This window comes from Filicampus tigris, chromosome 2 (assembly GCF_054856515.1).
Source record: "Filicampus tigris isolate MCC_2025a chromosome 2, RoL_Ftig_1.0, whole genome shotgun sequence".
Classification (NCBI taxonomy): Eukaryota; Metazoa; Chordata; class Actinopteri; order Syngnathiformes; family Syngnathidae; genus Filicampus; species Filicampus tigris.
In genome coordinates this window covers 23,049,076-23,073,492 of record NC_141218.1, presented here as the reverse complement: position 1 = coordinate 23,073,492, position 24,417 = coordinate 23,049,076, and the positions used below count along the sequence as shown (strand labels likewise).

At 38.7% G+C, this 24,417-nt stretch overlaps 1 protein-coding gene across 2 annotated transcripts in view; it reads left to right on the top strand.

Moving 5' to 3' along the window:
- Positions 1-24,417, top strand: part of spock1 (SPARC (osteonectin), cwcv and kazal like domains proteoglycan 1) — a 110,220-nt gene that overhangs the window by 39,452 nt on the left and 46,351 nt on the right. For both annotated transcript variants that reach the window (XM_086023501.1, XM_086023500.1), the window contains exon 3: positions 18,508-18,553. In XM_086023501.1, coding sequence (XP_085879627.1) covers positions 18,508-18,553 — 46 coding nt within the window. The remainder of the gene's footprint in view (positions 1-18,507; positions 18,554-24,417) is intronic.

The window sequence follows — 24,417 nt, the reverse complement described above, 5'->3', positions numbered from 1 at the left end:
AGTTATATATGTTTGCATTAACCAGTTGTGTTGAAGAAGTATTGAGCTGGTATTTGCTGATTGTCTCTGGGCATTTTTACACCTTAACCGCCACTCTTCATTAGAGATATGTTCACTCAGATGTATTATCCAAGAAACAAGTTTAGAATTTGCATTATCATCTGATCCAGACACTAACCAATTATAGAGTGTTGAAATTATACCCTTGCCATAGCAATTCTTTGTAATTAAGACCTCCAAAGATGAAAATTTCTGCAATTCGATAGAATGCATTGTTGATATAAAGCTCCTAATTATTTAAAGTATTAAAAAAGTGCTTTCTTGGAACTCCGAATTTACTTTTAATATCTTCAAATGTCATTCATTTTCCCTCTGCAAACAAGTCACCCAGTTTACTTAATCCCTTTTTTTTCCATGACTTAAATCATATGTCCATCTTTCCTGGTTTAAACAGTACATTACCCCATATGGGGCTAAATTGAAATAAACAGTCTTTTAATTTCATAAATTCTTTCACCTTGTACCGTACACCTATCATATTACGAATAATAGGATGTTTGGTTTCTCTAATTAGTTGTTTAAGTTTGGCTGGATAAATATACAAATGTAATGGCAAATCAACAGAGCTCGCCTCCATTTCCACCCATGAAGGATTATTATTTGTAGAAAAATAAAACATCATAGTTCTCAGCTGGGTTGCCAAATAGTACCAGTGAAGGTTAGGGCACTTTATTCCCCTAGTATCAAAAGGCATAGCAAAGACAAACGAATACGAGGGCATTTTTTGTCCCAAATAAATTTCCTGATTATTGATGTAACTTTATCAAGTATTCCTGTAGGGGGAGCTAATAGGATATTCTGAAATGAGTATAAAAATTTAGGCAGTATATTCATCTTTATTATATTTATCCTACCTATAAGAGTTATTGGCAGAGGCAACCATCGTTTCCAAAATATGTAAAGCCAGATGTTATTCTAAAAGAACATAATTCCTGTCCTAAAACCTGACTGTTTGTTTGTTTTAGCAACATTAATGATGATTTAGAAGTATTTACCTTATAACCGGAGATAACTCCAAATTGGTTAACAAGCTCCAAGATTGCAGATCAAGAGTTAACTCATTGATTTATGAATAAAACAACATCATCTGCAAATAATGCTATTTTATGTTCTACAGTACCCACCGGGATTCCTTTTGTTTGACTATTAGACCTTACTGCAATGGCTAAAGGCTCAATGGCTAGAATAAACAGTAACGGTGACAATGGCGAACCTTGAGGGCAGCCTCTTGAAATATTAAACGGCTCAGATATACTTCGTTGGTCATTACCCGCGCTATGCGATTAGAGTGTAATAATTTAATCCATTGCAAAAAAAGAATTCCCAAATCCAAATCTACTAATATCAAAAAGATAGGCCCATTCTATCCTATCAAATGCCTTCTCTGCATCAAGTGAAAGAAAGGCTGTATCTTCTTCATCTTTGCAAGTATATAGAATATTAAGTCGTCTTACATTATGAAGGCCCTGTCTGCCCTTTATAAACCCATTTTGGTCATTTCCTACTATGTTGGAAAGTACTCCCTCAAGTCGTCTAGCTAGAATTTTACTCAGAATTTTAGTATCTGTATTCATCAGGCTTATAGGTCGCATATTTTCGCATTTATATCATATCATAAAGAGGTTGTATCAATTTAGATTTATAGTACTTGTATATAGCAATGGGAATTCCATCGGGTCCTGATCTTTTGCCTGTTTGTAATACATTTATCACATCCGTAATCTCAGACATGCTAATTTGAGTATCTGCAATCATTCTAGCTTTTTCAGAAATTTGGGGAATATCAAGCGCATCGAGGAATCTGGATTGGTCTCGGGGTTTGGCTTTACTTTCAGACCTATACAATTTAGCATAATCATTTCTAAATGCCTTATATATCTCCATTGGATCCACCGTTTTATTCCCCTTTGCCAACTCAATACTACAAATAGCCCTTTCTGATTTAGTTTGTTATAATTTTTTTTATAAATCTATTTGAGGTACAACCACTCAAAACAACTTGACTATGCCTCCCTCGCCTTTTGTACTGTCACTTCTGATCCAGATTCCAAATTTGCCTTTACAACTCATTTACCTCTTTTGTTTTTTCTACATCAGCAATATTTCCCTTTTTTGTCTCATTGTCTCTTCCCCTGAGTAAGCATTTTTAACCCTCATAGGAGGGCATGAAATTACCTCTACAGGTGAATGATTAGTGTGCTACTCTCTACTCGCATTAATCAGATCTAATGCAGTGTTGGATACCAAACACTCTGCACCCTCTCATTCATCAGCTTTTTTTTTTTCTTACCTCATTGCAAAAGAAAAGTTAAGATGAACACAGTTTAATAGTATGACCATAATAATATTTGACTACAAATTCGCCCAAAATATTGGCTCTTTTTTTATACCGCAGCCATTTTATGGCCAGGTAATATAATTTTTACTCATGTGCATTTCTTCAGTAATATGGGCACCAATGTGACAATGAATCAGCACAATGTCAGCTCCCGCAATACTGTATATCATTATTTTTACAACATCATTATTTTTACTGATGAACCAGTAAAATAGAAGCCACAGCACAGTCTAAATGAGATTATTGCTGACCTAAGCATTTATGTCACGAAGAGTTTCCAGAAAAGGGTCACACACAGAAAACAAAAGTAAAATCCTACTTCCTTCCAAGCATCACAATTTTCATTCTCGCTTACTCTGTGAAATGTTTAGTGGACTCCATTTGAATATTCTGCATGCAATCATTTGATTTGCTTCTAGTGTGACCTTTACAGATAGGTACTTTCAGTGTCAAGATATACAAGTAAACGAACATACAGTGAGCTTGCTGCCAAGCTGCTTTGAACACCTTGCTAGCGTCAGTCAGTAAACAGACAAGAAGACAAGAAAAAGGTTATAAGAAAATGTCAGATCAGAATGAAGGCAAATGAGGACTAGTAAGTAAAAAGGGAATTGAAAAGCAGACATGCATAAGATTGGACAGGAAGACACCGCCGGCATATGTAAGGTAGGAGAAATGTGCAAAAAATGAGAGTGGAGTGGAAGGAAAAGGAGAATTACACAGAGAAGACTAACACTTGGAGAACAGAAAGCATATTTGTCTCTTCATCCTCCTGAGCTCTTTCCTTGTTTCCCCAGTGGAACAGTTGGATAAGAAAGTCTGTTTGATTGGCTTAACTCTTGCCCTGCAGCCATGGTGGCACGATCACAGTGGGACGCTCACAGGAGCTGAGGGACGATTGTGGATAAGATCGTAAACATTTCAGTGTATGCGAAGTAGTAATATTATATGTGCACAAATGTATGCTGTACATTTTTAAAGAAAATACAAATACAGTCATTGTATACATATATATATATATATATATATATATATATATATATATATATATATATATATATATATATATATTTGTATATATATATGTATATATATATATATATATATGTATATATATATATGTATATATATATGTATATATATATATATATATATATATATATATATATATATATATATATATATATATATATATATATATATATGTATAAAACATTCAATATTTAACATGTATCTAGGTCAAACTAACTTAACTAACTAAATAACTTTTCCTTTCTCTGATAGGGGGCTGGGGTCAGTTTGTTACAGTTTCAGTTAGTGTCAGTTTGTGACAGGAAAAGTGTGACAATCGCAGCTAACCCAAACCTGACACAAATGTGCACACTATGATGGCTCAGTCCATTGCCGTAGCTACTCCTTTCAATGCCTGAGGTAAACATAGTCAGAGCCACCCCATCCCCCTACTTTTGGTTATTTTTGACAAAATCTGAATAATGTTCCACACCAAATAGAAAATGATTCTGAATGTACTGAAGTAAACTTGATTTGTTATTTTGCACTTCAAAAAATATTATTTGGTTTTATTGACTCTATTAGGGTTAAGTCTCAGGGTCTTTTAATTTGTTTGGTATTTATTGTATTCAAGTGCAGTACATTCTCATGTTTGAGGTTGAATTTATGTAAACAAAATTTTTGGAACAAACAGGCTAAAGAAGTAATGGAATACATGTAGAGGTGTTATGTATTCAGGGTACAAAAATGTAACTGTATTCTGTTAGTTACAGTAAAAAAATGAAATCAGATTACATGTTTGTTTATTTTAGAGCAACAAGTGGATACATTGTCATAACGACTCGTACGGTGTTGCTGAGACTGTTGCATAGCCATTGTGATGCGGGGGAACTGGCTATGTCCTGTCCTCCACACACGCGTGGCCAATTTGAAAACAACGCAGGGAAAGGAGAAAATCGTGAGCGCTATTCACTAGTTTGAACGTAGACTCTAAAGGACCGATAACAGTTATAAAAAAAAGTTAAAACACCATGTTTATCTTTGATGATGGTACGTCACCTGCCCAAAACTAGAAGAGCTAATGAAAAGAAAGATGGCAACTCATTTTTTTTTCACTAGCACTGAGAGACCACAACAAGCTTTATTTTTCGCACTAAGTGGAGGTTCTAGCAGCATTGCAAGAACCGGGACTGTTAACAATGGCACCAGGAGCAGAATACATTTATCATCTTCTGTCTTAAAGGCTACATACTTGCTGAAAGAGCGCACCTCGCAGATATGAAAATCAAGGACACTCGTCACACTCCACTAGCTAAAACAATTTTTTTTACCCCCTACAAGCAAGAGTAGTAGGCAACAGGTCCTTATTCTGTCAGGTTGATCTCTTAACACGCAGTGTTTTTTTTCCAATTGATCATATTGACGGCAATTACAGATTGACCTCAGAATTCTGGGTACAACCAGCAGCATGGTATTGCTTCTGCCTCTGGCAATAAGCCGGCCGCCTTTGCGTTTTTCACACTCTTACTCAGTGAGCTGCTGGCATCCTAGAATCAGATCTAGATGCATGATGACAGCAGCTGTTGTGATGTATACAATTTATGTCGAACTTGAAACTTAACACCCCGTAGTGGCTTTAGCTGTCAATTGGTGTGAAACTCGAAGCAGGAATGTGGTTTATTGGCAAAAAAAATTATGCAGCTGAATTGTTTGCAGTTGAATTTTTTTTGCAGGTGATTTTTTTGCAACTGATGTTTTTGCAGCTGAATTTTGTGCAGGCAAATTATTTACGTTGAATTTCAAAGTGGTACCTCTACTCACGAAATTAATTGGTTCTGAAAGAAATTTCTTAAGTAGAAAATTTTGTAAGTAGAGACGTGTTTTCCATGTAAATGCCCTAATCCGTCTTCTTTCATAACAGGAGGCAATATTTTCCTGTTGAGGAGTTTCGTAACTTGAAAATTTCGTATGAAGAGACGTTCTTAAGTAGAGGTACCACTCTGAAAAATGTCAATGTTAAGAATTTTAATGGTAAAAAAATTCCGTTTTAGAAATTCAAATTCAACCTCCAATGGCACAGATTTACTTCCATACAGAGGCAATTAAAAAGTCAATTTTCTGTCATGTTTCTCCACTCATGATTTTGTAGCTTGTCTGGGTGAAGATGACATTCTCAAGTGACGGTCAGGGAACAGGAAATCACTGTCCTAAAGATAAGCAGAGATGCAGTGTTGTTGCATGTTTACTTTGTTTGCTTTATGCATTATGTATTAGGAGTTTGTTACTGTATTATTATAGGGACTGCAATATGGAAGTTTACAAAAGACTACTAGACCACATTAAAATGTCCTTGAGAATGCTTGCATCTCAAACACTTTCATACTTGAGACAGTTGCTTCCAGATTAACAAAGTTCTCATGTACTGAAGGGTAGGACTCGGACTCTAATCACTGCGAAAAACTTTACGAATGCCCCAAATAACCTCATACTAAGAGTTTGAGTACCAGCAGCAATGCTAATTATGTGTAATGCCATCAAAGTCACACTGTATAATGGCTGAGCAAAGTAATCTGCAAAGAATGTGACAATTAATGAGTTTCCACATTAAACACTCCTTATGAAAGATTATGATTGTGTGGCATGATCGTATAAACCCTTTGTGTCCTGTCACCTCTAACACAGACATTTATTTGACTTGTAAAGAGCTGTTAAACGTGACATGATTTGAAGAGCACGGCGCATATCTTACTATATTTGAAAAGAACAGCTTCTTATGCTGTGCATTGTTTTAATTGTGTGAGATTTTACATTACATCTTACTTTTAGAATCATTTTCAAGATTCAGAGGTTTTTACTCTCAGTTTACTCTATGTACAGAGCATACAAAGAATTGAAATACCATTTCTCTCGCACCAAATTTGTATACCTCAGCTTATGCTATATATAGAAAGTATTGCAACCATGCCCAACAGCAGCAGATAGCCAGTAGCAGTCATACCAATGGTTTTTTTTTCCGCTTTGTGCAAAATGATAGTCAACAGCAGATTATGAATATACAGATGCAGTCGTTTTTTGTTCAAGTGGATGGGTTGCAGTCCTAATGATAGGGAAAATCGGGGAGGTAGGGGACAGAGTTCAGCATCCTGACAACCTGATTTATGAAGCTGTTTGTTGTGGAATGGGCCTGGAGGCTTAGTACCTTCATCCTGAAGAGGAGCTTGAAGTGGGAGTGTGACTGGTGGTTGGTATCACCAGAAAAAATGACGGCTCTATGGATGTTGAAAATGTCCGGGAGGGAGGGCCCCAGCGATCTTGTTGGCTGTAATCATGATGAGTCTTTCGGGAGGAGGCTGTTTGGCTTTCATATCATGCAGTGATTCCCCGGTAGAGCATAAAGGGAGGTGCCCGTCTTGCGTTTCTCATTTTGCAGAAGTTGTAGAGGAGGGTTTGAGCCCTCTTGGTCAGTGGTGTGGTCTGGTCCTGTCTTGGCCAAGTCTCTCTTGAAAAAGGTTCATAATCTCAATGGGACTAACCTGGTTAAATAAAGGTTAAATAAAAAAGAAGAGGTCCTCTGAGCTGAGGGTGTATCATGTTTAAGATTCAATAATCGAAGTACAACCTTGTTATTTATGAACTCAGCTGAACTGTTTCAATCCACACATCAGACTATTGAGGAATAAGCAGAGATGGGCATTTTACTACACTTACTAAGAAGTCTGTTGGTCCATCAATGGGTCCCCACAAAAAAATGACAGAAAACAGTGAACCAGTGAAAGAATAACGATCCGTCAGTGACCGACTGATGGACCGTCAATGACAGATGCAGTTAGTGACGATTACAGTGATGAATGAAAACCCACTTCCGTCATTCGTCAGTCCGTCATTTTAAAAAGGTGTCCCGTCATTCATCAATCGTTAGAAGAACGGGTGTCTGCCAGTGACCGACTGACAGACCGATCACCTCTGGGAATAAGATTCTTGAGGGAACTGTATCATCAAGAGTTCAAATTGCGCTGTGACGAACCAATTGTGGAGACATACCTTACCCCAGCAGGACCGAATGTTAAACTAAAGAAATACACACAATTATGCCCTGCTATGTGTTTACTAAACTACTCAATCAACTTAAATGAATGAAGGCCCCGACATACCCTGAAGAGCCCGGTCGTCTTCGTGTTTGTGAAGTCACTTTTGATCATGCGAGAGCTCTCCCTCGGAGGACTAGATTATTAAGGGAATCTTTATGTGAATGGGGAGCCGTGTTTAGATTATCTATGATCCCCACACACAGTATGACCAAAACTGTTAAATGGCAGTTTTGTTTAGTTTTTTTGTTTTTATCTTTATGTGCGCGGTCCACCAAAGATTAAAAACAAATCTTTTAATATTCAAAAAATACTTATGTGTACCCGGCCTAACTGTGCACATGGGTGGAGTTTTCTTTCTTTTGGTATTTTTGTAGACGCGTGACGTTAGAAATGGGTGTTTGCACTGTTGTGGGAATGAACACAGCTAAGTTGCGTCCCAGCTAATGAAAACGGCTCCTCTCATTCCCTTTAAATTCAGTACAGGAGAGGCACACAAACTACATGGTAGAAGAATAAACAAACTCTCCGGAGTCCATGCTGGAAATCAACGTGCTTGAACTACATTCATAAGGAACTGTATGAAGATCAAGAAGCAAGAGAAACACTTTTTATGGAGAATTTGTTGAACACAGAACTAAGGAAGCGGAATGTAACATGGGGAATAATAATAATAATAAACTCTGAAGTTGTCTCTGTCGCGTAACGCAAATAAATGTGTCCATAGAAATCAAATTAATAAAATTGTGCGCTTAGTACGGGCGGCACGGTGGTCGACTGGTTAGCACGTCCGCCTCACAGTTCAGAGGTTGTGGGTTCGATCCCGGCTCCGGCCTCCCTGTGTGGAGTTTGCATGTTCTCCCCGTGCCTGCGTGGGTTTTCTCCGGGCACTCCGGTTTCCTCCCACATTCCAAAAACATGCATGGTAAGTTGATTGGATACTCTAAATTGCCCCTAGGTGTGATTGTGAGTGCGGATTTTTGTCTCTGTGTGCCCTGCGATTGGCTGGCAACCAGTTCAGGGTGTCCCCCGCCTACTGCCCAAAGACAGCTGGGATAGGCTCCAGCTCGCCCCGCGACCCTTGTGAGAAGAAGCGGTACAGATAATGGATGGATGGATGGGTGCGCTTAGTACACATCATTTCCACCGAGTTACGATGGTAACATTTAGCTAACATCCACACTTGTAGCATTACAAGAAAGTTACGGTAAGATAACTTTAAACTCACCAAAACGGTCATAGATCGATTAAATAAGTATTCTATTTATCGCCGACCATGTAGAATGTTTCCAAGTCTCCAAAGTATTTTTGTATTCGGTCGAAATTATCTCTTTATTCGTCTCCTCCGCTCCGTGCGTGTGTGTGTGTGTGGGGTGTATGTGTGTGTGTGTGTGTGTGTGTGTGTGTGTGTGGCTAGCTGATGATGCAATACCACTGTCAGGCACGGCGCCTTTTAAAGGAACACTATTATGTATAGATGGATTGATAGACGGTCATATTGTCTTTTTATCATACTATTTTAATTACTTAATTAACACAATATTAGATTTTAACCGTTTAAATTGTTCATGCATTTTAATAGCTTTTACGATTTATCTTTATGTTTCTTTATGTGGGTTACAATAACATGTGAAATGATATACACTACAGGTTATTCTGCCCGTTGTAAAATCAATATGTAATGCAGGTTTATATGCAGCCTTAGAACGCCCTCCTGTGGTTGGTTGGTGTATTGTTTGCTGACCTTGAAAAGGAAAGGGATACGATATAATGTGTTAATAATTTCACACATAAGTTGCTCCAGAGTATAAGTCGCCGCCCCGGCCAAACTATGAAAAAAAAAAAGCAACTTATAGTCTGGAAAATACGGTAAGTATTATGCAAATATGTAACATAGGGTATTATAGTACAATTCTAAAATAAAAATAATAGAAATAATTTAAAAACATGGACTATATTAAATTGTGTCATTATAGGTACATGGAAACATACGTAACCACACAGAGAGAACATGCAAACTCTACACAAGAAGCTCAGGGTTGTATTCGAACCCACGAACTCTGCACTGTGAGGCGGACGTGCTAACCAGTCACCCACCGTGCCGACAGTTCAATAAATATTTAACCGCCCCCACAGTAGGCTAAAAACAAGTGCATTTTGCTGTTAAACTTATATTCCACAAACACAAAAATAATCAGAATGCCGTTTTTCAACTAGTGGGCCTGCTGGAAACATTCTTGAAAAAAATATGTTTGGGTTGACTTCCGCTTTAAAAGACTTCAATATCTAAAGCAACTGCACTCTGTGTTGCAAAAGGGCTTGGATTTAACCATGCAGTCAATTAGTCATAATTATAGTGTAGGCACTGCTAAATAAAATCAACTATGTCGAGTTTTACAATGAAGCAGTACTAATTCAGACAGCAGATGCTGCAATGCATTTTAAATAGAATTTTAATTGAAACATGGAGATGCATAAAAAGTCCCATTTAAGTATTTACCAAAATCATCATACACATGAATTGAAACTTAAAATGAACATTTGTCAAAATGAGCCCCTTTATTGGGAGCTTTGCTTTCAAATTCCAGCAACACCTCTATCAAAGATTAGGAATAACAGGGTAGTTTTACGCCCTTGTATTCACTTTCAATGGTTGACATTGTGGTTGTGTCATGAGCGAGTGAGACGGCCATTTAATGTTTTTGAGATGGGCACATTGAAATATTAATAGAGGTCATGGGAAAGGAAGGGCCATCCTTGAGAATGAATATTTTAAGAGAACCTGCAACTTCTGCGGTAGAGACATTTCAGAAACAGCAGTGGAAGAAGAAAACAACATTGGGAATCTATTTCCTTATAGTGCAATGTCCTGACAGACTTAATTATATCATAATCAATAACAAAACAACCTATTCCGCATTATCAGGTAATAGTTTCACATCTCTGTTCAGTTGTGAAAAAGAGAACAGAAGATAGAATTTGGGGATTTCTTTACATACATTGCAAGGTGTATTTATCATACACGTCAGAAATGTGGGACGCTTTGATCAGCTGACTCCCATCATGCCAAGCACCATGTAGCCATGAGTCTAATGTTAGGCAAAATCAATCTTGGTTTTGTTAAAGGAAGCCGGGGTACGGTGAGCTACTGGTTAGCACGTCTGCCTCGCGGTGCAGAGGTTGTGGGTTCGAATCTGGCCCCGGCCTTCCTGTGTGGAGTTTGCATGTTCTCCCCGTGCCTGCGTGGGTACACCGGTTTCCTCCCACTTTACAAAAATATTCATGGTAGGTTGATTAGACACTCTGAATTAGGTGTGATTGTGATTGCGAATGTTTGTTTGTCTCTGTGGGCTCTGCGATTGGCTGGCAACCAATTCGGGGTGAACCCCGCCTACTGCCCGAAGACTGCTGGAATAGGCTGCAGCACGCCCATGACCCTTGTGAGGATAAGCGGTATAGATAAGGGATGAAGGAAGCCAAGTTTTCAATTGTCAACTAAAACAGTCTCAGTTTTATTTCCGCTTGTCTTGGCACACAGTTAGGCGCTGAGAAATGTTTGAATTGTGTAGGGACCATAGTGGCCACTTTCTAGTCGTGTTGTGTTTTTGATTGACCCTTGTGGATGTATCTCCCAAGATTGAAGTCTGCCAAGAAGACGTGTTTTTGCCAATGCATCCAAAGTTTCTCTATCACTCAAAGACATAGAAAATTAATTTAATTCATAAGATAACATCAACCAGTCCAACAAAACTGTTTTATTTGAATTTGAAACATGTTAAACGACAGCATTTCAGCAAACGTTCTTTATTTACTACTTATATGGTTGTGTTCAATTTGCAAAATGCGATTATGTTGACTCTACTCAATATTATGTTGAATTTATTAATCATTATCTTGCATTTGCGAAAAACCATTTCATTGAATTTATTAAACATCTTCACGTTGAATTTACCTTATATTGTTAGATTTAATTTACCAATCATCATTGTGTGTGGGGGAATTTACTAAACACCATTATCTGGAATTTATTTAATACTAATTTTAATTGTTTTATTTATGTACTAAAATCCTGTATGTTAAATAAACTTATAAATTATTTTTTTATGTTACAGGCCTTATACAAATTCCACAAAATCAATTCATGTTCTTGACATTTTATTTATTTTGAATAACAGGCCAAAACAAGGCTTGTGTCAAATATGACAAACACAAGCCCCAACTGCTGTGTATGTTTACCCCTGTCTTGACGTCTGTCTGTCTGACTTTGTGTCTCGGTCAATCTCCATGGCTGTCTGAAAAACTGCCATATGTAAATAAACAGGAAAAAAAACAAGGCATGTGCAAAATGTGCCAAACACTTGCCTGAAGCAGTGTTGTTTTTGGCAGGCATTTGAGATTTAGTCTTAGTCTTTTGGACAAAAATGCGTATTAGTTTTCGTCACATTTAGTCATTCCTATTAGTGATAGTTTAAGTCTGGTTTTAGTCGACAGAAACCCCCCAAAAATGTTTTAGTCTAGTTTTCGTAAATTTAGTCGACAAAAATTCAAAAAGGTTTTAGTCCATTTTAGTGAAAAATAGACATACAAGGTTTTGTACATACATTCCGTACATACAGGCATGCATTTTTTAACTGGTTCGTCAAAAAATGTAAGTACTTTGAGTACTAACCGCATTGCTAAGGCTAAAAAGTCATTTAATATTGGTGAAATAAAAAAACCTGTGGATTTGAGTTTATTATTGTACACACACACACACCCCAATGCGGACCAACCGGGCTGTGGTAGAAAAATGGTTGGGGACCACTGCCTTAATCTACTTTTAATATTTGACTTTACACACAAGTGAATGAATTGACATTAGCCTTGACGTTAGCTCAACCAAAATAACTTATGCACATCAGTCCATTTCGCCACGAGTTACGTGGAAAACATTATGCACAATGAAATTGATCACAAGCCGATTGTTGAATAACAGAGTGCAAGTAAATGTATAAAGTATATGTTAACAGGATGAGCCATGTTAAGCTCGTCATCGTCTTGTTATCGTCATGAAAAAAAGGGGCGTTAACGAAATATTTTCGTCATCATTGTTGACGAAAACAACACTGACCCGAAGTGCTTTATGTGTTCATCTGCATCTGTGCCTGTCTGACAAAATCAACAAAATTCTCTGCAACACTCCAGACCATGCGTTTGGTTCAGTAATTGCGGCCGCTCTCCTCTTGCCAAGTGTTACTGCGCAGTGTGATTGCGTCAGGCAAATGGAAAATGCTTTGGCACTTCACTTTCTTAATTAAATGACTGCGTCGACTACATTTTATTAAACAATATTGAATATTCCCAATACATGTATTATTATTTAGATGTAATGCAACATTCACATTTTTAATACTGAAAGTGGATTTATTTTACATTTTCAAAATAAATATATTACACAAGAAATATGACATCAATTTCCCATTTATTTTCTTGTATTAATCCTTGTAAATCTAAGGAAATTAGACATTTTATAACATAGCTAATATTAACTGATTACTGTTGTACAGGAAAAAGCAACAAACATAAGTGTGTCTAGCCCTTCCGTTTCAAGCCTAGCTTATCCTCCCGCTCATGTGATTGAAATCTATCTATTAATTGGAAGCTATAATAACTGAAAAGTTTAATACAGTGGACCTTGGGATATCTAGTATGTTCACATTTGCATATGATTCATCAATCCATCACCAAAAATTGACAACATAACACTTCTGGGGATCTTGACCATTTTTGGCAAGATGATGAATTCGAACTGGAGTATACAGTTGTATTTACAAGTATGTGTAGACATGGGTTCCAAGAGTAAGATGACCAAAAACTCAAAGACTGTAGGAATGGCACTTGCATTATAACAGAATCATCTAACCAATGACTCACATCCATATAGCATAGAATAAGACATACTGTCTCTGCCTTCCTCGACATGTTTCTCTCCTCTTTCTTTGTCTTCGTGCCGCTCTCTAAGCCTCTACGATTGTAGTTCAAATTGCATGCCACAGAAAATAAGCTTGTGAGTGCACGTGTGTCTAAGTCTGAATCCTCTTTCTGTTCCACCACCTTCTGACTCACCTTCTGAATCTCTTGTCGAATTCAGTACCCAAAGGAGTACGTTATGGATTAGACATGAAGATCTCTGCTATTATCACTGACCTCTCTTTTTCTTGTCTCCCTCCCATCTGTTCCTCTGCAATCATTCAAAGGAGGCAGAGGTAAGTTGGTCCATTATGTTTGTAATATTATAATTCATAAGGTTGTTGAAACACAGCACACCCTACAGTGTTATTCTCGCTCTTACTATAAGGCAGACATGGGCAAACTATGTCCCGCGGGCCATGTACGGCCCGCCGAACTTGTCAAACTAAAAAAAAAAAAATTCAATGATTTCATCTTGTCCCTGCAGTGCCTGCGTTTTTCCAGTAGGTAGTGCACTGACCATTGGTGGACCTTTGTGGGAGTGCAGCGGGTGTGTCTTTGAAAGAAAGGGGGAAATGGATCTTCATGCGTCATTTGATCACGCACAGCACAGGCCTTCACATACGATAAATATACATTCCCGCGTCTAGAAGCGAGTGTACGGAAGAGGATTAGGGCCAGTGGGGGGAAAAAATAGGTTGGCAAGATTCTCACTTTTATCTCAGAATTCTGACTTTAAAGTCAGAAATGTTCTTTAAAATGAGAATTCTGACTTTAAAGTCAGAATTCTGACTTTATTCTCAGAATTCTGACTTTAAAGTCACAGACGTGACATGAATCTGAATCATGAATCTGATCTCAATTCTTTTTGTTCTCGTTTACGTCCTCCACTAATTTCCCCCTCAGTTTAAAAAATATATAGATTTCTTTCTAGCTGAGTTTTAACTCGTAGCGCGGCGTGCGGCTCGCCTTGCGTTTTTGAAAAACATTTCACAAGGACCGAAGATATAACACAATAATTTTTTTTTTAATCTTTGTTCCTTACTATTTAAGTTCGTTCCTTGTGTTATTCATTGCAAAGAACTTTGCTTCACACTATTTTGTAAGAGATTTATTGATTGCATTATTTATTCTTTATTAATAGTAATGTGTTACACTTATTTTTACTCCATCCTCTGCTCATTTTGTTTTAATTATTGATATTTTGTTTTTAGTAACATTTTATATAGTGAAAAATAAGAGTTGAATTGTTTTTTTGTAGATGTTATTGTTCAATAAATGAAGATCTACTACCAAAATTAGAAAACAAATACATAAAGTTTTGAGATAAGAGAGGAGCTTTTGAGCATGGAGTCGGTAAAGAGAACAACGCAAGGAGAGGACTTGTATGGAACGGGTGTGGAAACGTCGCATCTTGCATATTCATTGACACAAACTTACGACCTGCATGAGAGCTCTTTCGCACGTTTGAAAGGCGCAGCCATCAGTGCACACTGGTAGTCAATCGGCTGGTTCGTTTATTTGCGTGTGTTATCTGGCCCAAGCACTTGATGCAAAGGTTCCTGGCCCTCTGTCAAATTTTACATCCCAATGTGGCCCGCAATTCCGAAAGTTTGCCCACCCCTGCTATATGGCATTGCAGTAGAGTTGGAGAGATGTTGGTCATTTGAGTGCAAAACACATTAAGCTTCTACCGTTAGTGAAATTGTTCAGCTTCAAGGATAATACCCATCAACAATTAGCATTTTTATGAAGGACCATCAGCTGTCGGTCAGACACATATTTGTCTAATCTAGTGAATTTTCATGTTATTTCTTAATGGAGGGAACATTTATTTCGCTACGCCTGACGTTAACGGTTTGGATCATAACTTTTGGAGACGTGATGAGATTTACTCATCAACTGCATTAGCCAGGTCAGACAACATTTGAAAGGATGCTGAAGCCGGCTCATTTGGTTTCCCTCATCCCAAAAGGTGGATAATTTGTGGAGCAGAAAGGAAATACTTTCTCAGAGGTATAAAAACATTGCTCGACTGCCATGCTATAAAATCTGTGGACTTTACAATTAAGAGGTTTCCAACTCTTCCAACTCATCGCAACAATTATTTTATTGCATCTTCATAGACGTTAATCTTTCTCTGGTCAGTGCGTACCTCTGCAAGTAGCAACCTATTAAAATAAAACCCTTAACAGGCCGGCACTAAAAATGACTTAAATGAATCCAGCATTCCCACACGGCTGACAAACCCTGTAATCCTTGGCAACAGTACTCTGAAAAAAAATTAATCCATTGTAACTTTAAGAAAAGGCATTACAGGTGTATAGATAATGCAGGAAAAAAAAAAGTTTTGCAGTCCGATGGTATAAATTGGCGGCTCATTTTAACCTAAAATAAGCGGTTCTGAAAATGGATCGATGATTAGTTTTGAATGAAACCCAGATCATACAGTATTATTTTGGTTGTATATTTGAACAATTCTCACTTTATATCTAAAGGGTAAAGGCCTCAGATTAAACTCTAATTAAAAGATTTTTCTGACAATGTATTCGATAGGTATGAATAATTTGTAATTGTGAGTGATGGATATAAAATAAAGAAGAGAATTGAGGCTACCACCAAAGTAGGGAGACTCAAAGTATGTTTCATTTAATTTCCACTTTGAATTTAATTTCATCGTCCTCTTGTTATCACTCTTCTTATCCTCGTTCCTACTTTCAAAATCGGGCAAGTTTTCTCTGCCTGATACACTTTGTGTCACCAACATAGACTTGACACACACCTCTGCTTCAGTGTCTACTTTAGATGCAGACACCATCATGCGAGCGTGTATGGGCTGCATGGTAAAACTGTCTGATACAACTTCAGACTGCTTCCAGGTAAAATATTAAAAGTTTATGCGTACAAATGAGCGGAAAAAGAGTTCGTAATCTGCCCTGAATTTGACCAGTGAGATGCAAACTTCAATGCGCATTTCCACCCAATAGTTGGACATTACATTACAATTGATTAGCTAACACACTAAGCTTGCTTATTTTTCCGCATGAAAAAATTGACCATTGGCCATTGTTTTTTTTACACCCCCAACAACTCAAACACAAGCACCATGCATCAAAATGGATCTCATCATCATACAAAAACAGTAAAGTTAGAGATTAAAAATTAGATGAATGTGATTAAAAAAAATATCGCTTTATCTACGACTGTAATTAATTGATCGCAATTAATGCACTAATTTGACACTGCTAATACAGTGAGGAAAATAAGTATTTGAACACCCTGCTATATTGCAAGTTCTCCCACTTAGAAATCATGGAGGGGTCTGAAATTTCATCGTAGGTGTACGTATGTCCACTGTGAGAGAGATAATCTAAAAAGAAAAACCCAGAAATCACAATGTATGTTTTTTAATGATTTATTTGTGTGATATATATACATATATATATATATATATATATATATATATATATATATATATATGCTGTACTCATATATACTCTCTCCGTTGACCGATTTCAACAACTCCAAAACCGCTTTCTTGTACTATGTACAGCATCAGGGCGGCAACTTGCAATGTGTTTTCGTGTTGGTATTTCGTATCATGGTTCGAGTGCCTGTAAGATTGTAAGATTGAACGTTCTTGATTATGAACACAGCCAAAGACTCTTTTGTCATTTGTGCATGAAGAGAACTTCGTGGCAATTTCTAGGCAAATTTACTGGGTAATCCAAAATGACACTAAACCTTGCTTGCTTTTGTCTCAATATTATTGTTTGGTCGAATACAGCTTCCGTCCGTACAACACAAATCACAAAGAGCCCCCCACTGGCCAGGAGGTAAATCGATTCAGAGGATTTGCTGAATCAATATGGAATTGTGAGGGGACTTTACTGAATCAATACAGAATTGCGAGTGGAAGTATTAAAATGTAGTGAATCAATGTTTGTACCCACCCCTTATTCTTGGGCAGGTTCTTTGTTGTGAGAATTAAATGTTGGGTTTGATTTCCATTGTTTTACAGTAGCAAGGGACCATGATCTTAGTTTGTTGACGTTCACTTTGTTATAAAATGATAACCATAGCTGGGCATTTTACCAATATTTCCTGGTCCGTTTATCGCCTTTCGTCTGCAGCCTGGGTACCCTTCTGCCATCCGTCAATCCGCCTTTTATCAGGCCGGACCAAATAGTAATCGACTATATGCCGGTCCGCCTATCATTTTAAACGGGCTTCCTTTAGTGTTTCTGTCTACCAACTTTGACAAAGTACCACTAGCACCCATTGAGTGAAATTTGAAACAAAAGACTCACCGTGGCATGAAAGCTTCACCGTGACTAAATGGGTCTCATTTTAGGACCAAGAAACTGTCAAAAATCCTTGGCCTTGGCTAACAGGAAAACGTTATGATCATGGAAGCCTCACCGTGAAAATAGACGATAGACGATTACATAGATGGAAAAAATCTGTTTCCGCCTACACTGAAAACATTTCTGTTCATCAGTGGTACGCATGCCTGAGTTTTGTGCGAGCAGCATGGGATCGGTTCCCGCTCAGTGACAGTGTCTGTGTGTGCCCTGCGACTGGCTGGCGACCAGTTCAGGGTGTAGTCTGCCTTTCGCCCATTGTCAGCTGGTACAGGCTCCAGCACCTCCCCGCAACCCTGTACAGGATAAGCGGTGTGGAAGATGACACATGACACATGATAAATTCAACCATCATTTTTTTCAATGTATGCTTAGTCTGTCTATTTTTCCCATCTATCGTTTATCGCCTACAAAATGGGCGTCCGTCATAGGCGGATAGACAAACCGGGCCATTGGATAGGTAGAATGCCCAGTTCTGATAATAAGTACTCTTTTCATGTGTCTCTTCTAAAAAGTATCATCTGTCCTGCTTTTAAAGTTCCCAATCATGTCCATTTGTTGGAAAACTTTAACATTGGAGTTCGGATGAAGGAATCTGAAATCTGCTATACAGGATGCTCTGTTTTCTGGTTTGCAAAATTTTAATGACAAGTTCAACACTTTGTTCTAACACAATTTATCATGTTGTGTTGACATTCAGGATGACTACTTCAAAAGCTGGGCTCCAGCCAGGTCTCTAGACCAAGGTGAGTCTTTCATACAAACTGCTGAATATGAAATTAAAGAATGACTAAATATATTGTGTAGATACTTTCAAATATACTTGTTTACTTACATTTAAACACATTATTATTTACTTAAATTTAAACACAACAGAAAACGTTATTAAAGTAAAGTAAATTAATTAAAAGAAACGGTTTCTGAAATTACTAAAAGAAAAGAAAATATTTTTAAAATCATTAGAAGACCTTAATTAAAGCAATGTTTTTAATCTGGATTCAAAAGCATTTCCAGTCAGGGCTGACATCGCTTCTGTTGGCATCTTATTCCATTTGCGTACATCATAACAACTTAAATGCAGCTTCACCATGTTTACTTTGAAATTTGTGATTTACTAACTGACCCAAGTCTGAAGATCTCAGAGGCCTACTGCCTTTAGTCAATCACCATTTCTTTGATGCATTCAGGACCTTTGTTCGTCAACAAATGCATGTTTACTGTTGTTGATTTGTGTTGAACATGGCTGAAATGAAATTTACAATTCTGTACAACTGCCTATGTAGCCCCAATATTCCTCACTTCCTTTAAAGTTCTTGAAGCTTAATTGTGACTTTGTGATCAGTACCTAATGTTTATTTAGCATCTAATGTCATGCCACTCTAGTGGAGTTTACATTATGCATTTCAGAAGATCCCAGCTTAAAGTGTGTGTGCATGTGTGCTTGTGCGAGCCTGCACCTAAACCTATGTTATGTAGCGCTTACAGGTTAACAATTGCAACAAAGTCAAGTCTGCTATATCAATCACACTGATTGTGTAATGCTCTTAGACCTTGAGTAACTATTGACTAAACTCACTTATTTCAGACACTTGCTCATTCTCTGTGACACACCCACACATGACAGAACTGATTGGATTGCACCCCTTTGAGCAGCATAACAAAACTCGGTTGGTATACATATTCAACACAAAAAGGGAAAGATGTGTGCATAATACATTTACCTGCGCCGGCTCCTTTCAAATATGATGCCTAATGAGAATATTATTGAACCACTGTGAATTGTGGAATTTCTGAGGATTCTCAGAGAAACAAAAGACAAAAACAAACCAAATGTATTCTCACCAGGGACCAAGAACTTAATCACATACCAAGACTTCTGAATCTTTTGGCACCATTTATACGTGAGACCAAAATAACACGTTTAATGTGTTGCAGAATTAGATTTAAATTATATTATTTTTGCCACATTGACTTACGACGTGGACGGCACGGTGAACGACTGGTTAGCACGTCGGCCTCACAGTTTAGAGGTCGTCGGTTCGGTCCCGGCTCCGGCCTCCCTGTGTGGATTTTGTATGTTCTCCCCGTGCCTGCGTGGGTTTTCTCCGGGTACTCCGGTTTCCTCCCACATTCCAAAAACATGCATGGTCAGTTGACTGGACTCTCTAAATTGCCCCTAGGTGTGATTGTGAGTGCGGATGTTTGTTTGTCTCTGTGTGCCCTGCGATTGGCTGGCAACCAAATCAAGGTGTTCCCCGCCTACTGCCCGAAGACAGCTGGGATAGGCTCCAGCACGCCCCGCGACCCTTGTGAGGAATAAGCGGTATCGATAATGGATGGATGGATAGTTCATGTATATTGTGGGTGGCACGGTGGTCGACTGGTTAGCATGTCTGCCTCACAGTTCCGAGATTGTAGGTTCGAATCTGGCCCCGGCGCCTTCCTGTGGGGAGTTTGCATGTTCTCCTCGTGCCTGTGTGGGTTTTCTCCTGGCACTCCGGTTTTCTGCCACATTCCGAAAACATGCGTGGTAGGTTAATTGATCACTCTAAATTGCCCGTAGGTGTGATTGTGATTGTGTGGTTGTTCGTTTCTGTGTCCCCTGTGAATGGCTGGCAACCAGTTCAGGGTGTACCCCACCTACTGCCCGATGACAGCTGTGATAGGCTCAGCACGCCCGTGACCCTTATGAGGAAGAGCGGTTTGGATAATGAATGGATGGATGTATATTGTTAGATGCAGCTATGCAAAAAGATAAAATCTCCTTTTGTCCCTACATTTTTCACCATTGAGTTCTCTGAATGTCTTTTGTGAATGAGAGGCCCCATTCAGTACCTACTGTATGTGGTTCCTACATCCAGTGAAACATCAAAAAAATGTTGTTTGGTTCGCAACAAAACAGTTTTACCTGGGGCGGGGGGTATTTCTTGGTAGCTTGTGATGTTTTGCCAATGTGACATCTACCATTTTATTTTACAGTATTAGAAGTACAAAGTAGCTTTTTGCTGAGAGGATAAAGCAAACTTCGATCCCAATGTGCTGAAAGAAATTTTCTTCAATCTTGTTTGATTTTTCCTTTCTCCTGTGGAACTACAGTGGCTCCATTGTTGCTTTGCTAGTATGACCGCTCTGTTACTGGCACACTCCCAATTTCACCATGCAGTTACTCTCATGCAAACAGTCATCTGGAGAGAGTAATGGACAAGAGAACTATTAGGTGGCAACTGAATAAAGGAAATCAATCTAACAATTTGGGAACAAATGGTGCATTTCTGGGCCTGCATTGCATCTCATGAAGTTAATTTTCACCCAGCTGGCGTGGGACAATTTTCGCTGCCAAGCCACAGCCACTGAGAGCATAAAAGTCTTTGTGATACAAGACACAATTTGGAAAATGTTGGCGTCCTAATGCCCAACAGAGCCAATCTTGTCAAAAATGTTGGTAAACAGTGTGTAAATAAGACAGTAAATCAAGGCATCAGCTTTGTTTTGTTGTCTAGAACAGTTGTCACCAACCTTTTTTCTGCCACGGACCGGTTCATACAAGTCTATACCCTTCGCGGCCCTGTAACTATTCACCGTCTGGGGGTGTTGGGGGAGAAACTCTCCAAAATATGTCTGTTTATTTTACTCATTTGCTAACCCGCGCACTAATTATTAGTGATACGCGACAGAGACAACTTGACATGCGTTAAGAGTCGGTCATATATGGATTTAATGGAGAGAATCGGTCACTTTTCAAAATGACACATTTTTCACCCATGGATGATAAATAAACCGCAAGTATTGTACGTTATTTTTTTTTCTTTCATCTATGCAGCCCGCCGTGGCCCGGTCCCAAATGGCCTGTGGCCCGGTACCAGGCCGCGGCCCGTTGGTTGGGGACCGCTGGTCTAGAGGTTGAAATTACTGAGTCTTGTTCACAATCTACATTGAAAATCTACACACTCCTTTCGGAATATCAGGTTTTTGTGAAATAAAAAAGGAGGCACCCCTTAATGAGCTGTCACCTTATTGTGGTGGAGGCGTTTGTGTGTCCTAGTGAAGCTAGGAGCTAAGTTGTCTGGGGCTTTATGCCCCTGGCAAGGTCACCCATAGCAAACAGGTCCTAGGTGAGGGTGGCTGTTCGATTCTCATCTACTGAAGCTGGCACAGGGGACGTGGAATGTGACAGGGAAGGAGCCCGGAAGGAGATGGTGTGCAAGGCAGAGAAGTTTTGGCAAGATATAGTCGGACTCGCCCCCACACACAGCTTCGGCTCTGGTGCAAGTCAAGTACAAGTGAGAGGGGTTGGACTCTCTTCCGTGCTGTAATTTCCCACCGTAAGAGACACAGAGCAGGTGTGGGCCTTGTTATTGCTCCCCCATTTTAGCGCCTGTAGATTGGGTTCACGCCGATGAACGAGAGGGTTGTTTGTGCTTTTGCTCGAAACAACAGTTCAGACCACCCACCCTTTTTGGAGACCTTGGAATGAATGCTGAAGAGTACTCCTGCTGGGGACTCGTTTTGCTGGGCAACTTCAATATTCATGTGGGCAATGACATTAAGACCTGGACTGGAAGGTATGTGTGTGTATATATATATATATATATATATATATATATATATATATATATACACACCTTTCCATCTGGCCGGATGAAAAACTAAAGCTCAAATCTCACATTGCCATGCTTGCTGCAAAGTTAAGGCTGAAAATTTGGTATTTACAGTATAAAGAAAATTTAAGCTTTGTTTCATTGCAAAGCAAAATGAATATTGAAGCCATTTTTCGGTACCCTGGATTACAGCAATGTTATGTTTCGAAATGCATCCACATCCACTCTCACCGCTCTAGATTCAATTCATCACTCTGCACTCAGTTGTCTTTGAGAATGTGTGTGCGCATATGGTCAAATTATATAATTCAAATTAAAGTGTCAAGTGTGACCACAACACTTGGCGGCAGGTCAATACACCTTAAAGGATACTGGTATCATTCATTGCCTGTTGATCTAAGTTTGACTAATGAATCACTTGTCGCCCTTGGAGACTAATCAGTAGCTGCAAGGTTGATGGAGGAAAATCTAGTCCCTTGATGAATTAGTTGGTGATTAATGTATCCCTCAGTAAAATCTAATGAATGAAATGGGGTTGACTTGTCGGTGGTACTGAATTGTAAGCTGTCGCATCCCCTGTTGGTAAATGAAATGTTCTTAATTGTTCTTAACTTTCTTTCTAATTGATTTTATAAATAGTACATGTGATCACAAGAAAGCCACTGCAAAACGACTTTAAAGATGAATACCATACATCCACTGTCCATGTTATATATGGCTAATCCTGTTCAAGGTTTGCAGAGTGTCCAACCTTACCACCTGAGGAAATGTGGACTGGTTCAATACCACTATAAAATGTCTTTGGTGTTATCATAAGAATCACTCAGTTATCATGAAAATGTAGCAGAATAATGGAACCTTGTGGTGTTACCAGAGCTAGGCACTTGACCCGGTCTGTCCTTCGTCCTCTGTCCGCGACCTGGGTACTCTTCCGGCCTCGTCCCTCCGTCCTTATTCATAAAAATTATTGGCCTCCCACCCCGCCCTCCCTTATAAAGTGGTCGGTTCCGCCATTATTCATGCACACACACACGCTCGGGCACGGGGGCGCATCGAGGTGCTCCCGCCATCGATCGCAAAAAAAATAACTAACTGATATTATACGTTCGACTAGAGTAACAATAGTGGTGTATTGGATCTTTTGTAAATGCTGCATGAACTGAAAAGTATTCAGTGAAGTCTGTGTGTAAGTGATCTTGTAAGCAGCGAATTTCTGGTAACTGACAGGTGACAGAGAGCCATTGTGCGCATGAGCCAATAGCACTCACTATGCATTGTGGGTGAATTAGCTAATTATAGTTGGAAATTATTTTGAATAATACAATACAATACAATACAATACAATTTTATTAATATAGCGAAGTTTTATTAAAACTGTGCATGATAATGCACCTAACATGGGGAATGAGACCCTGCTGGACTGGGAGTCGGTACCATTACTCATTACATTATTCATAATAAATGTGTCCGCTGATAGTGTAGTGGTACACACGCCTGAGTTGTGTGCGGGCAGCGTGGGATCGATTCCCGCTCAGTGACAGTGTCTATGTGTGCCCTGCGACGGGCTGGCGACCAGTTCGGGGTGTAGTCTGCCTTCGCCCATTGACGGCTGGGATAGGCTCCAGCAACTCCCCGCGACCCTATATAGGATAAGCGGTTTGGAAGATGACATGACATAATAAATGCCATGCATTGCATTGGCAAATGTATTAGAAATGTATTTTTCTTTCAATTGTTCACTTTAATTCAGTCAGTTGTTGTTACATCAATAGAATTTAAATAAACAAACTGTCCTTAATGTTTGGGCTACAATAGCCCCTACTGTAAATACACAAAACATTTGCATTTTAAACTTTGTATTCAAAATGTATTAAATTTCAAGTTTTCTTGCTAAAAGACTAGTCGACTAGTCGCAAATAAAATTTGAGACTAGTCGGCGGGCAAATTATTCGAAATTCCCATCCCTAATGTTTTGCAATTTTCATTTTATATGTGTGCAGCTAGATGTTGTC